Source organism: Lacerta agilis, chromosome 1 (genome assembly GCF_009819535.1).
Source record: "Lacerta agilis isolate rLacAgi1 chromosome 1, rLacAgi1.pri, whole genome shotgun sequence".
Lineage (NCBI taxonomy): Eukaryota > Metazoa > Chordata > Lepidosauria > Squamata > Lacertidae > Lacerta > Lacerta agilis.
In genome coordinates, this window is record NC_046312.1 from 71,416,510 (window position 1) to 71,433,449 (window position 16,940).

The 16,940-nt window shown below is 41.6% G+C and overlaps 1 protein-coding gene and 1 non-coding gene across 4 annotated transcripts in view; both read left to right on the forward strand.

The window, feature by feature from the left end:
* Nucleotides 1–1,517: 1,517 nt before the first annotated feature.
* NAP1L4 (nucleosome assembly protein 1 like 4) overlaps nucleotides 1,518–16,940 on the forward strand; it is a 34,151-nt gene continuing 18,728 nt past the window's right edge. The window contains exons 1-8 of one of the 3 annotated variants that reach the window (XM_033154270.1): nucleotides 1,518–1,685; nucleotides 8,462–8,495; nucleotides 10,117–10,178; nucleotides 11,030–11,129; nucleotides 11,379–11,520; nucleotides 12,384–12,470; nucleotides 14,309–14,440; nucleotides 15,269–15,340. In XM_033154270.1, the coding sequence (XP_033010161.1) occupies nucleotides 8,482–8,495; nucleotides 10,117–10,178; nucleotides 11,030–11,129; nucleotides 11,379–11,520; nucleotides 12,384–12,470; nucleotides 14,309–14,440; nucleotides 15,269–15,340 (609 nt within the window). In that variant the 5' untranslated portion in view covers nucleotides 1,518–1,685; nucleotides 8,462–8,481. The remainder of the gene's footprint in view (nucleotides 1,686–8,461; nucleotides 8,496–10,116; nucleotides 10,179–11,029; nucleotides 11,130–11,378; nucleotides 11,521–12,383; nucleotides 12,471–14,308; nucleotides 14,441–15,268; nucleotides 15,341–16,940) is intronic. The other 2 variants (XM_033154279.1, XM_033154288.1) reach the window with 2 other exon arrangements.
* On the forward strand, nucleotides 12,711–12,838 carry LOC117061813. The gene has a single exon (XR_004428153.1). It is a non-coding gene; the product is annotated as a small nucleolar RNA SNORA54 (small nucleolar RNA).

Here is a 16,940-nt window from a genome sequence, read left to right on the forward strand (position 1 = left end):
GTGCACTGAAATAGCCGTGGTTCCCCGCGCCACTAGCCTCTATGGCTAAGACGTCCCTGCCTGCAGCTGCTTTCACCACAGCCCAACCATATGTAAGTTTCAATGGAGTTTCATTCTAAATCAATATGTCTCTAGAACTAAAGTCACTGACATTTTAAAACTGGAAGTAAATAGTAAATATGCCATCCTGCTTTGCTTCCCACCCCTTTTATTTTGACACACAGATATGAGAAATTTGAAACTAAACACAATGGCACCCTCTGGAACTCATGGTAAAGTTGGCCTTGGGCCTATTTGCATTTGCATTCGTGATGCTCACCATCATGCGCATAGCAAGAAGCTCAAATTTGAATATGTGAATTAACTACTTTTTACAAAGCTATTACACTTCACTGCGAGGATTACTGTGCTCCATCTTACACACCTGTGATGGATTTCTAAAACGCTGCATGTTCAGAGGGTAGGAAGTTGCGAATGCAATTTCTTGCCAGGATGTGAACACGTGATTCCGCACAAATGTGCAATACGTTTATGCTTTCCTTGAGGCTTTCTCGCATTATCCGTCACCATAGCACACTGTCCCTTTCAGACAGGACTCCAGAGTAGGGAACTTTTGCTGATATCCAACTCCCACAATCCCTGACTATATGACATGCAGGCAGGAGCTGATGGGAGCGGAATCCAGCACAAGTGAAGGGCCACTGGTTCCCCCTAAATTAAAGGTAAAGGGACCCCGACCATTAGGTACAGTCGTGTCCAACTCTGGCTGGGGTTGTGGCGCTCATCTCGCTTTATTAGCCGAGGCAGCCAGCGTACAGCTTCCGGGTCATGTGGCCAGCATGACAAGCCGCTTCTGGCGAACCAGAGCAGCGCAGGGAAACGCCATTTACCTTTCCGCCAGAGCGGTACCTATTTATCTACTTGCCCTTTGACGTGCTTTCGAACTGCTAGGTGGGCAAGAGCTGGGACCCAGTAAAGGGAGCTCGCCCCATCGCGGGGATTCGATCGGCAAGCCCTAGGCTCTGTGGTTTAACCCACAGAGCCACCCGCACCCTAAATTACCTGCCAGTACAGTAAATCTACTTATGCGTCGAAACACTGGCACAATACTCTCCCTTTCACTTTAAAACGCCCTCAGCCTCGAGGTAAGAGTCGACTAGCTCTAGCTTGGCGCCAGGCGCTCAGATGTTGTCCATCACAAACGTTGCCATGGCAAAACGCAACCATAATGTTAGTGCAGAGCCGACCTCCCCACCCATTGTTTCCTTAAACAGCTGCTGCTCCTTTAAATGCCGCGGCGCGTTCCAACGCCTCCCTCGCTCCACCGGACAAGCCCCGCCCACCCCACCCCACTCCTTTCGCCTCGCCCCCTTCCCTGCATCGCAGAACTCTCTCGCGCTTAGAGCGGTCCCGCGCACGCGCGGCGAGCGCGAGCTCTCCCACCTTCCCCGCGCGCTGATTGGCTCATCCCTTTTCTGCCGGAAAGTCAACATGTCCCGCGTGTGGAGCAGCGGCCGCCGCTAACCCTGGGCCAATCCGAACGGCTCTTACTACGCGCGGCGCTGTCGCGTCGGCCAATGGGAGGCGGGCTTCTTTAGGGCGGCGCAGCCCCGAGTGAGTCGAAGTGAGAGGATCAGCCTGGGCGCTGCTATTGCGGGCGTGAGGAGACGCAAGGGCCGGGCCAGGTGAGTTGGGGATAGCGGGGGCTGAGCCGGGGCGAGGCGGGGCGCAGCGCGGAGCGGGCCTGTTGTGGTGCTGCTGCACACCCGGGCTGAAGGGCGTAGAGGAAGGCGAGCAGGCCCCGTTGTGCTGCCGAGGCCCGGCTGACGGGAGGGAAACAGGCAGGGGAGCGGGTGGGGCAGTCCGGTCCCAGCACGAGCACCATTTTAAGGAACGGCCTCGGTTCTGGGCGCGGCGGAGCGGCTATTAAGGCTCCGGGATGCGGCGCTTCAGCGAAGGGACAGACGAGGCGCTTCCTCGCTCTGTGGCGGCGATTCCTCACACGGGTTGCCGCAGGCGGATGGGAGGAGAGGCGCTTTTTTCCGCCTCAGGGCGGACCCCGGGCTCATCCACACGCGTGTGTCGCTTCCTCCCTCTCCCGTGCCTGTTCTCGGCCATGTGCTCTGCGATTTCTCTTCCCGTCCAGCTGGCTAAGCCACGCCGCTTTAAAAATGGCTATCCAGAAAGGTGTGCCGTGGGAAACGGGGGCGGGAGTTGCGGTGCGAGGAAGTCAGTTGGCGCCGTGTGTGCCCGCCTTATGAAAGGCTTGTCGTATAGATAGGTACAGACACCGTGAAAAGCGCCCCCCCCTTTTATCCCAATGTAGGCCCTGCAGTATGTAACCTGGCGGGCCCTTGTTTTTCCTGCCAGCGCCCTCTAGTCACTGCTCCTCTCTTCCTCCCAGTCTCCTCCCCCCCCCCCCGTCGCTGTATAGAGAACACATACAGTAGTTTTGTTCCTGCCCGAGGGTTTCTGACTGCAAGTTCTGTAACGGAAGCCATAATTTTCCTTTGTGGTTTGGCATCGCTACGTGTAGCTCTTATTGCAGGGGCCGCACCATCTTCCCGGCTTAGAAAGATAATTGACAGGCTTAGAAAGATAATTGACTCGCACTTGATGTAAGGTTTGAAAGAGTGATAAATGCAAGACCTTGGGAACGCAAGTTTCATCATGCTGGATTGGTCATTCAGCTGGGAGAAACTTTTAAATGTAACAGTTGATCAAGATGTATTTCACATCAGTGGAAGTGGTTTCTGAGCACTACTGTGAAACTGTCAAGTTCTTAAAATAGGTGGCACTGTGGAAGATAATGTCCAGTAATGAATTGTGTACACAATAACACCATATGGTTGAAAACTTCCTGTAGTAGAATCTCAGCATGGCTACTGTTTATGTTCCTTAGCATACAGATTCTTTCCCCTGTTAGTTTTCAAACGTTTGCTGCCATTTACCATTGCTTCATCTTGATTCCTCCCATTTGAGTACCCAGGGGATTAATAGGAGTTGAAGTCTACTGCAGCTGGATAGCCATGAGCTCCTATACATTATAAGAATTAAATCCCACTTCATGACAGATGCTCTCCAATAACTGTGCACAAGCCCCATTACACATACAGGAATCATATCTGAGTAAACTTAGGCAGCTATCTTAGATCTTAAACCAATTTGATATCCCACCCTTCCTCCCAGAGTAACCCAGTCTACAAGACTTGATGAAACTGCAAATCTTTTAGTTTAATTGTGGTTGCATTAATTATTACAAAGAATCCACTTTTGGAAGGGTCCCAAAATATAGACACTTATCAGCCGTTTTGTTTAATTCTTTTTGACTGACAGTGCAGGCGGTCTCTTAAAATGCTCTTGCTTCTTAGGTGTAATTCTTCGCATACTTGACTGACTTTTTAATAAGTACAGTATGTACTATTGTAACTGATGTGGCAAGGAAGAAGAGAAGGAACTGTGAGTCCTTTGTTGAAAACCAAATTAATATTGGTTGAAAACTAAATTATATTTTGCTTACAACTTGCTGTCAGTTACTCTTTGAGATAATTTTGTTGCATAGCAATAAAGACAGATGTAAGTTTACATCTTCCTCTAAACATGTGCATATGATCCTTAAAAGGCCTAGTTCAAACAAGCCTTTGTTGGCTACAAATTCCACTAGGGACATTGCAGAAAATCTGTCTCAGTTCTACACATTTACAAAATTAATTCTGAAATGAGTAAGCATTTATTAGTAGATTTCAGGAATCTTGTTGATCACCATGTTGTTGGCTGGTGGCATTCAGGACAATTACTGTGAAGGACTATGGCACTTACATAATATTAAGTACAACGTGATTCTTTATGAGTACCAAGTTGTGTTCAGGATTTCCATGAGTAGAACTCCCAGCAGAGGAGGGAGTGAAGGCAATTCCTGCCAATACTTCCTTTCCTCTGTACCACTTGAATATTCTGCAGAGGATTGGGGGCCCCTCCAAAACATTGTGGGAAGTGTTGTGAGGAGCTGCAGGAAGAAGCTCCCATCTGCAAATGGAAGGAGCCCTTCCATTCACAGTAGGACAATTCACAACACAACATGTTTTGTTTGTGGGTCTGCTTTATAAAAGGTTTGAGATATGGTCATGTTGACTGATATCTAATTTTTATTTAATATATATTATAACCATAATCCTACAGATTTCTGGCGATTCACCTTGCTGAAATACTCTGCAAGTGTTTTTGGAATTTGTTGACTATTACTATCAGTGAAAACATGCTTATGAAAGCATTGTGTTCTACCTCACAAGACTGAGAATTTGGTGTTAATACACATTGCCACTTACATTTTTCTTTAAAGTACTTTGTGTAGTTTTAATGTTATTCTATGGATATTTTATTTTATTTATTTATTTATTTATTGCATTTTATGTCCCACCTTTTTGTCCAAGGAGCTCAAGGTGGCCTACATGGTTCTCCTTGCTCCTCAAATAATTCCTGCAACAACCCACTGAGAGGCAGTGACTAGTCCACAGTCACCCAGTCAGCTTCATGACCTAGTGGGGATTTGAACCCTAGCCTCCTGGGTCCTAGTTCAACACTCTATAATCACTATAACACACTGGCTGTCAGTGTGGATAATGATGAGGAAAAGTCAAAGTAGAATTTAGCATTCCATCTATGAAACAATCTATTGCTGACTGAATTGGTCAAACTTTGTCTTATTACTTGCTAGCAACTTCACGTAAAGTGCCTTTATTTTTAATTATGTCCCATATATTGACCATTCAGTAAACTTTAATTCAACTACCTTTGCAGGCTACATAACTTTAGAGGTTGCTTATAAATTGTGATTATAGTTAAATATTCTGATGTTTGTCTTCTGGGCTTCTAAGCAGTACTTCTAATATTTTATATCTTTGAAGTAGGTGTTTTGCTCTGCTACAGAGGTCATAACTACGTGTTGCACATGACACAGGACTGCTGCCAAAAATTGCAGCCCCATATCAAGTTCTTCTCTCCCCGCCACCCTTCATCCATACCCCATTTAATGCAGTCATTACATTGTCTGTGTCTCCTCCCAACGCTCCCAGCTAATGCCAATAACATGCAAAGCAGAAACTCACAGTACAGTATTACTGTATATACCCGAGTATAAGCCGACCCGAATATAAACCGAGGCACCTAATTTTCCTACAAAAACCTGGGAAAGCTTATTGACTCGAGTATAAGCCGGTTCACCTTTGCCGCTGTGGAGGAGGAAGAGGAAGGAGCAGCCCGAAAGCAGCCCTTTGGGCTGCTCCTTCCTCTTCTTTCTTTGCCAAGTTTGCATTTATGTGAGCAGTTCAGGAATGGAACAAGCTGCCTGGGGAGAGTAAATAACTGCCGTTCTTGTACACTTCTTAAGGAATGGTTGACTGGGGAGAGCGGGTGGCGGCACGAGCGGAGAGAAAGGGCTTCTTTCTCGCCACCCCCACCACCTGCCTCACTCGAGTATAAGCCGAGGGCAGCTTTCTCAGCACAAAAAAATGTGCTGAAAAACTAGGCTTATACTCAAGTATATATGGTATATTGTCACAACATGGAATAAATTATCCTAAATGGGAGGACAGGGAGAACTTGAGAAAGATGACTCTTTCAGCAGCCTTATATTGGGTGTAAAGTGTAGTTTTATTATTGTTGCAGTAACTGTTGCTCCTATCACTCCTGCATGTTTAGCTGTTTTCTTAATCTTTCTGACCATGTCAGAAATACTTCATCTTAAACTTATGAACAGTGAGCTGACCCAGATTTGTGATGAATAGCCTTTCCCCAAATGAACGGTTCCTTCAGATTTTTGCTCTTATCTGCTTTTCAGTTTGTCATGTGATCTTGTGGGCAGAAGTAGGTAAGAATCTACAAGTAGTAATCTGGGTGATTTACAGTAGATTTTAAAGGGTTTCTTTGTCAACAATAGCAACAATTTAAATCTCCACCATATCTATCATTGTAAAACCTTGCTAAAATGTAACCAAAATATATTTTGGAGAGTTTTGATCCTGTGTTTCAGAGATGGAGAAACTTTTTTTCTCATGGGACATTGATCTGCAGGAAAAAAAACAAAGCAAGAGCCAAAGTCCAGGGTATCTCCTGCCTCCAGGCTCCTTTCCCCTGCAGCACCACCAAGGCTTCAGCAGAATCACTTTTCAGCCAAATTCACACTGTGCACATGAACTCTCTTAAAAGGGGTGGGTGGGTATTATGCCACTGTCCAGCAGCAGCAGCACCCAACCAGTTGCTCTCCTTGCAGGGCTTTCCCTTGGGAAGGGCTGTTTTGTATGTCTCTCTCTCCCCCCCACCTCTCTCTCTCTCTGTGTGTAAAAAGATAATATTATTGCCTGACAATGAACAAGCAAGAGACAATAGTTTTCCATTTCTGCTGTAGAAAATCCAACCATGAGAAGAGGAATCCTCCCTCCCTCCCTCCCTCCCTGTAGGCTCCTCACCCTAGCTCAACAAAGCAGTGGACCTCTCTCCTGTAGACTGTCTTCCTGCACTCGTCTTCAACAAGCTGGCAACAGCTCTGTGAGGCCCTTTTGGCCCTCTCTCTTACTTTGACCAGCATCATGTCAGCCTGCCTTCTTTCTCTGAGCAAGTCTGCTGCAGCTCTATGTGGGCTTTTAGTTCCTTTACTTCCACTTCACTTGTCATGATTCTGAGTATTCTCCCTCTGGGGTAACTCCTTCCCCTGGCAAGTTGACAGTTGCACTGTATGGGCTTTCCAGCCCTTTACCCCTTGCTCTGACCTACATGCATCCTTTGCCAGAGCCATAAATTGTGGCTACTGCAAAGATACTTGCCATAAATTCTGGTCCATAGTGTCCTCCCCACCCCACCCCACACTTTTTCAGGTAACACATGATTTGGATGAAATTGCACACTGGTTTGTCTTAAGTTCAGAGTGGAGCAAAGGAAAGAGCATGGGTCTGATACTCATGCTTGTAATGCCAAAATATGGTTTGATGCTGACCTCCTACAATCTGACATCCAAGTCACTTAACTGTAGTCATATAGACAATTGTCTAAGAGCACGCTCCAGAGTATATATGAGTATACTTTCTGGGTATGTATGAATTGACCATCCACTTGTCAGTTCTGATGTCATGACATCTTCAGCTGATGAACAGTTCAATTCTGCTGTCTATAGGGAATTCTGCCAATGCATTACAGAATCCCTGCCTATCAGCTGCCGTCACCGACCCAATAGGGCAGAGCTTTCCAAACCGTGTGTCACGACACATTAGTGTATTGGCTGCAGTGTGTAGGTGTGTCAAGCAAACACTCTTATAAGGGGTTAGTTTAACCTCTGGTTTGCTAGTAAAACTGAATTACTGTGTCACAAAATTATGGTTGTCTGAAAAGTTTGAAGAAAACTGCAATAGGGTGATGCCAGTTGATTGACAGGTGGGTGTGGCTTTGGGGAAATAGCCTCTCAAACCAAGATTGACTTGCATGCCATAGGTTCCCCACTCATGCCCATCCGTGGCCTAGGCCATGACCCTCAAATGCATAACAATATGACAATAGTGCTTCCTTGCCTGGATGGAGGCATGTGTTTGTGTAGAAACCCCCAACTTCGGTGTGGTTGGAATGTATCCCTACTGTACAAAGGCAAGAGTTGCATCCATTTTTTCACTCATTTCTGCTTCTGATCCTGCCCACAGGAGTAATTTCTTGAGTTTCTCTCTTCAACACTTGCAAATGATTTGTTTTATTTATTTACAGCATTTATACCTTCTATAACAAAAAAGGTTCTCAGAGCTTACAGATAGCAGTATTAAGACAGTCCATTCCCTCAGAATTACAATTTTAAAAGATTAGATGCACAAGGGAAAAAATTGGAGGGAGGAATGAAAAGCATGCTCAAGCACAAGTTCTTAAAGTTACATTTCTTAGAATGCAGTTAAGAGTAGCAACTCCTTGCAGATGTCATTATAGATCTTTGATCTATATACATTACAAAAGGCATAGAGAATAGTGGGTAACTGCTATGTACAATTATGTGTTTATTCAAGCTCTCAGTTCATTTAATCTTTTTTCAAAAATTGTGTGATTGGCTAAATAAGTTCTACCTCTAGTATTGCAAAAATTAAATATATGAACTAGTAGGGATTTTAGTTTATGCTGCTGTTGTTTGGATGTTTGTTAACGAAGGGAGAAAACCATATATCTTACACATTCTAGGATTGACTTTTAGTCTGCTAATCCCAATGCAATAGGCTTTCAGTGGAAAATAACAGAGAGAAATGTATTTCAACTTCTAAAAGCAAGTCTATTCCATAATACAAGATTGTTGAAACCTTTTGTAAATGTGATTCAGAAGTGGTTTATGCTGTAAGTGGCTATTAGTAAAAATAATATGCAAAAATAATACTATTCTGTGAAAGTTGCTTTGGAAACATATCAGCATACTTTTAAATTCTATGTTTGTATTGTCTTACAGGTGGATAAAAGATCTCGCAGATGGCAGATAACAGGTATGTTCTGAAAAGTAATGAAAATTATGGGTCTTTAAGAATTAGTGGCCAACATTTTGCGCTTGTCTGATTGATGTGTGATCACTGACGCATGCAACGTTTTCGGCACGACCACCATGCAAATGGGGAGTTGCCTGTACTTGAGAAAATCTTTCACTGGACTTAATAAAACATATTTTCTACACAGATTTTTTTTCCTGTTAAGATGTAGTCCCTCTATTGAGTCAGGAGATGATGACCATTTATTAAGCTTATATCCTGCCTTTCTTTCCAATGGAGCACTGCAAACAACAAAACAGCAAAACAACACAATTTAAAAGCATTAAACATTTCTGAAAATATATAAATGAAAATGTGTGTGCTACTGTTCTTCTAATCTGTGTGAAATTGGTATGTCTGTGTAGCCCCATTACTGGGTCATGTTGTGTCAAGGAGTGATGGTCAGTTGATGGTGTATTGTACGTCCTTGAGACCCTTAAAACATAGAACTTGTGGGTTCTTCCTACTAAGTTTTTGTTGTTGTTCTCAGTTACCCATGGGAAGCTTACTGAGAATTTTTAGACCCATGCTTCAAGTTGTTTACTAGCTTTATAACAAAACTACCATTCACAAGGCAAGAGAGGAAGAATATGTCCTGAAAAAGTAGTGGTCCAACTTCTTGGCAGGGGTATAAAAATCCAACTGAAAATATAAGAGTGCAGCTCCAGGGTACAGTACAGTTAAATATGCAATCCCTCATGTTTTATGATGTGTTTCCTTCTGGTCTTAATTAGAAATGTGAAGGCCGGTGGGGAGGGGTGTGGCTTTGAGCTATGGAATGGAATGCAATCCTGCACTGGAGTGGCAGGCAGAGCTCATTCTGTCTTAGGTAGGCACACTAGATTTCGTTGCTCCTGCCCTGGCATGCCACAGACTCCTGATTTGTCTTGTCTCTTGTGGCATCCATACTGTGTGCCATAGGAGCCAACTCCTAGAGACCAAGGTCCCTTTGGACCCGTCAGTAAAATATTTGAGGGGGCCATCCCCCCTCCCAGTGGAGGGGCATTGCTATTCAAATGATGTATGTGAGCCACATCCAGTTTTAGACACTTTGATATATAAGCTAGGTGCCAAATAGCTCCTTAAACCAGGGTTACAGTTTAATTTTCTCCAATTGCCTTTTCAAGTTGGAAATATGTGTCATGGGAATCTTTCCACACACACCTAGAATGCAGTATAATTGACCTAACAGCATCTTTAGCCTTTATCCTGTGTACAATCTTGGCAGAAGTAATGGAAAATTGAAAATCTGACTTATTTTTAAGTGCCTATTGTACAAGTTCATTTGAGTGTCAAAACTGCCAACAAGAAATTGATACCTTTACTAATTTTTAAAATACCAGTTTACATTGTGTTGGATCCAGAACTTGTCCTATCAGGAATAGAAGGGCAGCCCTTTGGAACAATGGACTACAGAGGAAAGGAGGAATCATTCAAAGTTCTGCTTTTTAGTCCTTCTCCCAACCACTCAGTGTGAGTGGCATTCCAGTGAGCATTACCCTGGATCCACCCCATTTACCAAAGCTTACTTGGATTAAGTTATATTATATTATGCAAATATCTCTCAAATATGTTTTTGCAGTAAAACAGAAGATGCTGCCTCAGATTCTGTGGAAGCTGCTAAAGGTACCGGTGATAAAAAAGGTAACTGATTAAAATACTGTGTTTCAAAAGTATGTTAAAATGCAGAATGAATGTGTGGTTAGGGTTTCCAGAGATCATTTTTATTCCTTTAAAAGCTCTGAAGGTGTGAGAAATTATGCTGCTGCTGTGCATCCTATCCTGGTTTTTGTGTATAGCTCCTTCCTGCACCTCTTCCTGATTGGGTAAAAGTTATGTTTGCTATAGCAATGTAGAAGGCAAAGGGAAGGGTTAGTGGACAGAAATGGCAGAGTAGCAGGAGCTGTGGCCACTGTCTTAAAGGGTATGCCAAGAACTTCCTTCTGCCTTCTGTTATGTTGCATATACATCAAAGGTCTAAATCAGAGGGTTCTTGAAGACTGCTCGCCAGGTTTGCACATTTTCTCTGGAGTTCATATCTTTTCAGGAACTGAGATAATATCTTCATATTCGGGCAACTAGTTGATGCTGGGTATGAATAGGGATGGTTCTTTAATCCTGGCCCCAGAGTAAGAAATCTGTTTTGATTACATGTTCTGTTTTGTGCACTGGCCCTTCAGGGATAGAATTGCTTAAAATTCCAAAGAAATGCAGCTTAGGTTGATGGGGACAACAAGGGAACTTGAATGAATGGATAGCTTTTGACCTGTACTTTGTACCTCTGAACTTTTCTTCAATGTCATCTTATTTTCATCATCCACAGCTTTTGTAATTTGAACGTCTTATATTTCCAGATAGATTCATTGTTCCTTTGGGAGCACAATACCCCGTCTAAGAATTCCCTGGTTTGAATTTTATGTGGAAATGATGCCAAAATAAATGCCTAATAAAATTATACAGTTATAGTGAGATTTGTTTAAACTCTTCTTTTACAGAAAAGTTAGCAGACCAGGTAATGCAGAATCCACAAGTCTTGGCAGCTTTGCAGGAGCGACTTGATAATGCACCTCACACTCCTTCCAGCTACATTGAAACGTAAGAATGAGAAACACCACTTGTCACAAGTAAAAGATTCACAAGTTCAAAAATGCACTTGCTACTATTAGGTACATATGTTAATTTGATGTGGCAAGCTTAGCCTGTGGTTAAGGAAAGCCTCCAGCCTTTAAGAGGGACAGGAAATTTCTCTGAATTCTGAAGATACTTGGAAAGTAGTGAAAATCTTATTAGCTGGAGGAAGCTAAATGTTGCTGCTATGAAAATTCAAAATAATTTTTTTTCTAGCTTACCAAAAGCAGTAAAAAGAAGAATTGATGCCTTGAAACAGCTTCAGGTGAAATGTGCCCATATAGAAGCTAAATTTTATGAAGAAGTTCATGATTTAGAGCGAAAATATGCAGCCCTGTACCAGCCTCTCTTTGATAAGGTATGTAAATTTCCTTGCAGTCTTAAATAATATTAGTGGAACTATTCTTGATCTTCCTGTTATTGTAACAACTCCTGTCATTGTGAGGAGGCTAAAACTGGGTTGTTTTTTGCACTGTGTGGTTGCTATTTTATTTCTGTCATGTATATCATGAGAACTTGCATATAGCTATCCAAAGTGTTCTCAAAGCCTGACTACTTAGGTGTGTGTTTAGCATGTGTTGACAAAAGGAAGGTGAGAACAATAGGCAGAGTGGTCCCTCTTAAGACAGCTGCTAGATATATAAAACTAATGTTCCTGCTGTTAGTAGCATTTACCTAAATCAATAACTATATTAGGTTTTTTATGTTGTCTTAATTCTATGATTGATTATTTTGGCATTTAGAATACTGGTATTCATTTATGGTATAGTTATTCAGGATTCCTCTGATCCTGGTCAATTTCATGTTTGAGCTGTTCAGCAGCTACACAGCTGTAATCTGCACTTCATTTTCTCTTTTTAGGCATTATAATGTATTTAGTTTTTGTTCAGCTAAAGTAACTGTTTTCTTTTCTTTTTACTTTAATTTACAACGTTCAAAGGATATTTGTTGCCCTGTACCTTGGTTAGAGTATCTAAAATACCAGAAACCTAAGTCACTCTCAGACATTGTTTGATTATAAAGTCGTTTGGGGGTGTTAGATTTTAAAAAATGAAGCATATTCCCAATACTTCTGATATAGTAGTTTATACAGTTCCTTAACTCATTTGAGCAGACACTGGGAACTACCATTGTTGATCTATTTTCCACAGCACTCTCCAGTGCTCTTGGATAACCTTGGTACGTTCTAACTTGTCTGCAATTTTTATACTAATTACACAGAGAAGGGATTTTATCACTGGTGGTGCTGAACCTACAGAGGCAGAAGCAGAATGGCACAGTGAAAATGAGGAGGAAGAAAAACTTGCTGTAAGTAGAATTTGCTTTTGAATACAGTTACTAAAATAATTTAAGCTGTGATGTGTAATATTTCTAGCAAACTCTTCAGAAAACCTAATGAAGTGATCTAATTAAAATAATACCTGTCCTGGCAGAGCACATCATGAGCTTGAGTTACCAAGATATTTAGCAGTTTTTCTCTTTCTATAGATTCATATAATAGCTGCATGCCTAATAAAATTGGCCAGGAAACTGCTTTGATCTAGACATTTGCACTGTTCGTAACCTGTTGACAGCCTCTTCTGCTAATGGGTTCCATTCCAGTGCTACAGTAACACCCAGGATGAGAAAAAGCAGGCATTTTTTGCATGTCTGTTATCTCCATTTTGGGGACACATCATTATTGATCTATTTTCTTTTTGTTTTTCCTGCCTGCTTTTCAGCAGAAGGTTCAGGACTGGTTACAGCAACTCCAAAACAATAATTTTATTCAACACATTCTAGGGAGGATACAAAAACCTTTTTAAAAATAAAAATTCATAGGTCAGGGTAAAGAGGATTGTATTCAAAAGCTATGAAGATAGGGTGCTTAATGCACCTGTGTTGTAAGGGAGCTTCACATTCTTAGGGTCATCACTGAGAAGGCCCTCCCACAAGCTACTGCTGCCAGAACCTATGAGATTGGTGGACCCACCAGAGGGCCTCCTCCAGTGATCTTAATCTCTGAACTGCTCTAAAAGGGAAATATTCCCCTATTTTTTTATTACTGTGTATGCATGTCTCCTGAAATTCTCCCAAGTTGAGTTACAAAGTATGAAAGGGTTCAGGTTTGGAAACCTTAGTGCTCTATTACTGTATAGTGGGTAAGGGGCATTCTGGAGAGTAAGAAAATGAAAATGTGTCCTTGTTAAACTATTTTTAGATGCTGTTTTTTTAAAATTAGAGAGTAATTTACTTTGCATACCCTGGAACTCTCCAGAATATGGAGAAACCATTGCCTCGTTTTTTTAGGGCGAGTGTGCCGGGGGTGGGGGTGGGGTGTCATTTTGTTTCCATACTGGTAGGCACAAAACCACCCAAGGTTATATTTCCCCCCATCATAGCATTTAACAAATAATAATAAACAAGATACACAGTCACAGTACATATATTTCAGTGGTACATATTGGGAAGTTATACAAATTTACTTAAATTAGCTCAGAATCCATAAATCACCATGTGTCAATGAGACATAATGTAAGACCCAAGCTGTTTACTTGTGTAATAAAGCAATACCAGTCTGTGTTAAAATTGCTGTTTTTGCCTTTTATAGCCCTTAGCCTCACAACCACCCAAGTTTTGTTTTAGATGCAAATACTTTTTATATAGGGACGTGGGTGGCGCTATGGGTTAAACCACAGTGCCTAGGGCTTGCTGATCAGAAGGTCAGCGGTTCGAATCCCCATGATGGGGTGAGCTCCCGTTGCTCGGTCCCAGCTCCTGCCCACCTAGCAGTTCGAAAGCACGTCATGAGTACAATTAGATAAATAGGTACCGGTACCACTCCAGTGGGAAGGTAAACGGCATTTCCATGCGCTGCTCTGGGTCACCAGAAGCAGCTTAGTCATGCTGGCCACATGACCCAGAAGCTGTACGCTGACTCCCTTGGCCATTAACGCAAGATGAGCACCGCAACCCCAGAGTTGGACACGACTGGACCTAATGGTCAGGGGTCCCCTTTACCTTTTTACTTTTTATAATGACAATGTTTCTGCATAAAGAACACCTAGGAAATGGGGCATTTGCATTTTACAAACAACTTTGAATATATTTGTTGACTAGCTTCTGACCAAAACCTTTAAATAAGTTTCTCTCTTTTCTGTTATTAGGGAGATGTGAAAAATAAAGTAGTAATAGAAGAAAAAGAAGCAGGAGCAGCTGAAGAGACAAATCCCAAAGGAATCCCAGATTTTTGGTTCACAATATTTAGAAATGTAGATATGCTGAGTGAATTAGTACAGGTAATGCCTATAAAAAGGCTGTTTGTTAATTAGTGTTTTTACATGTCATGCTGTCTCAATTCAAATACCAAAACTGATAACAATAAATGCGAACAGGAGAGGGATCTGTGACAGATTTGCCTGGAAAGAAGTATTAATGAACATGTGTTGTTCTGGTTCACTCATCACATTAAAATAGTATTGCTCATGCTGCTCAGAAGTCCTCACGTCACTTGTCTCCCGCTTCTCGCTGCAACAGATCATAAGCTTTGACTTGTACTGTTGTCCAAACCTGCTTTCATGGGTTCGGACTACAAAACAAGTCTAGGCTTGTTCCAGCATGTCAAGAGGCAGGAAGCAGCAAAACGGACTTTGGGGCATCCTGCATCAGCACATGTATGTGTGAGCCAGGTCACTGTCATGCTGTTAGTTAGAATTTTGCCGGGCTTTTCTAATTACTTTACAACTTGTAGATTTCAGTAAGCTACTTCTGTCCCTGTTTTGGCCTTTTCTTGATTTACCTTCTCCTTACTTGCTGTCTCAGTGTTGTCCAAAAATTGAGGTCTCTCATCTCTCCTTCTCTTACATTAATGCACACCTAATCGCATATCCCTCTTGACATTCTTAGATACATTTATTATTGAGTCAACTATATTGGGAGTGGGGGGGGGTTAGTGTGTTAGTTAATATATAGAGTTGGCTGAAGAACTAACTGAGGCAGAAACAGTTAACTTGAAATTGAAGATGGTATCTAAGTAAACTTGAGAACTTGCATTGGAGGCGTTTGACTCTTTATGAAATGCTAGCTATTTCTTTCATCTTAATCATAGCTTTACCATTTCTGTTTAGGAATATGATGAGCCAATTTTGAAGCACCTGCAGGATATCAAAGTAAAATTTTCTGAGCCAGGACAGCCTATGGTTAGTATGATTTAACTTCTAAGGATTTAGTATGATTTAACTTGTGAGGGGCATGGTAGCCATTAATAGTTTGAGTGTGGAGGATTTCCATTTTTATCTTATTGTATCAAGTTTCGCCTGAGAAGATGAACTTCTCAGCAGTATATCCCACTGGGGACTTCTTTATTAGACCAGGCATTAAAATCTACAGTTACAATAGCACCACCTACTGACAATTAATGAAATAATGTCTTAAAATAATATGAGCTTCTACTTGAATTAGGTCTTTTATTAATATTTACTGAAGCATGTTTGTTATATTGATATAAACTAAAACCAAAACTTTACCAGCAAAGAAATAAAATAAACAAAAATGGAGCAGGGAAGGAAAATAGGGAGATATGTTGGTCAGTGTTCATAGATTTTGCTCATTTTCAGTCTACAGGAGTATCATAAGCAAAATAACTGAACTCGGCAAGGGATAGAGTTCAGTATAGGTTTGCTAATCATTTATTTATGTAAACTTAAGATGTGTCGCTAATTCATGTATGGTGAGTGAGTATAGGTTTCTTCTACCATTGGTGGGTTGTTGGGACAGTATTTTATTTTTCCTTTGTTGCGAAATGTTGCATGCAACAACCAACAATGTGAAACTAATCCATTTCTGCTGTCCTAGGGAAAGGTTCCATAAAATAGGAGGATCCTATCAGTACATTGTAAAGTTTGGTTCTGCTTCTAGGGCCAAGTTAATACAATGACTCAAGAATTGAAAAACTTGACAGAACTACTTAATGTGTGTTAAGAAGTCTTCTGTATCATTGCTTCACCACCAAGGAAGATAGTCTTAACATATTTGAACTAGTTTTAAGCAACCTCCGCAGAGCAAGGGAAGATGTAGATCTTTCATAGTACCTCATTTAGAATGTTAATGGCATTAATGAATAAATTAGGTTCTCTGGGAGCTGTTTCTGTTGGGCTGCATGCAGTGAAAGTAGCTAAAAATATATACTGTATTGCTTAGTGGGCCACTTCAGAGAAACTATTCAGTAGTCCACTGCTCTTAGTGAAAAGTTTTGCCCAGTAAATAGAGTTTTATACTGTATTGATCTAATAGAAGCACTCGGAGGAAGTTGTGCTCAGTAGCATTACATGGCTTCACCTTCAAAGAGTTGATCCCACATTATTAACAACCTTGACTTTGATTTTCCTTGGAAAAGTTTTTAGTTGGTTACACTGCTCAATCTTCTGTTAGTATCTTACATGCTGGGTTTTTAAGAAGGTGGGATAAGCTTTTATCTGATTTCTAGTGAGAACTAACTCTAGTAATATAAACAAAAATCAGTGGCTGGAATAACTGTTCATATGGCATCCTGTTGTTCCTGGAAGTACTCCAAGCTCTTGACTTCACTTGGCACACAAGAGAAGTTTGCCATTAGAAAACTAAGCAATATGTGAGAGTTCCGTTAGAACATATTTAAGCCTCTGTTCTTTGAATGCACTGTAGTGAAGCTTTGTGGTTACTTAAGTAAAGTTGCAATTCTCTCCTGGTTGTCAGACCTGAAATAAGATAATTGATTTTGGATTATTTTTCACCAAAGCTTTTGCAGTTTCATGCTTTTCT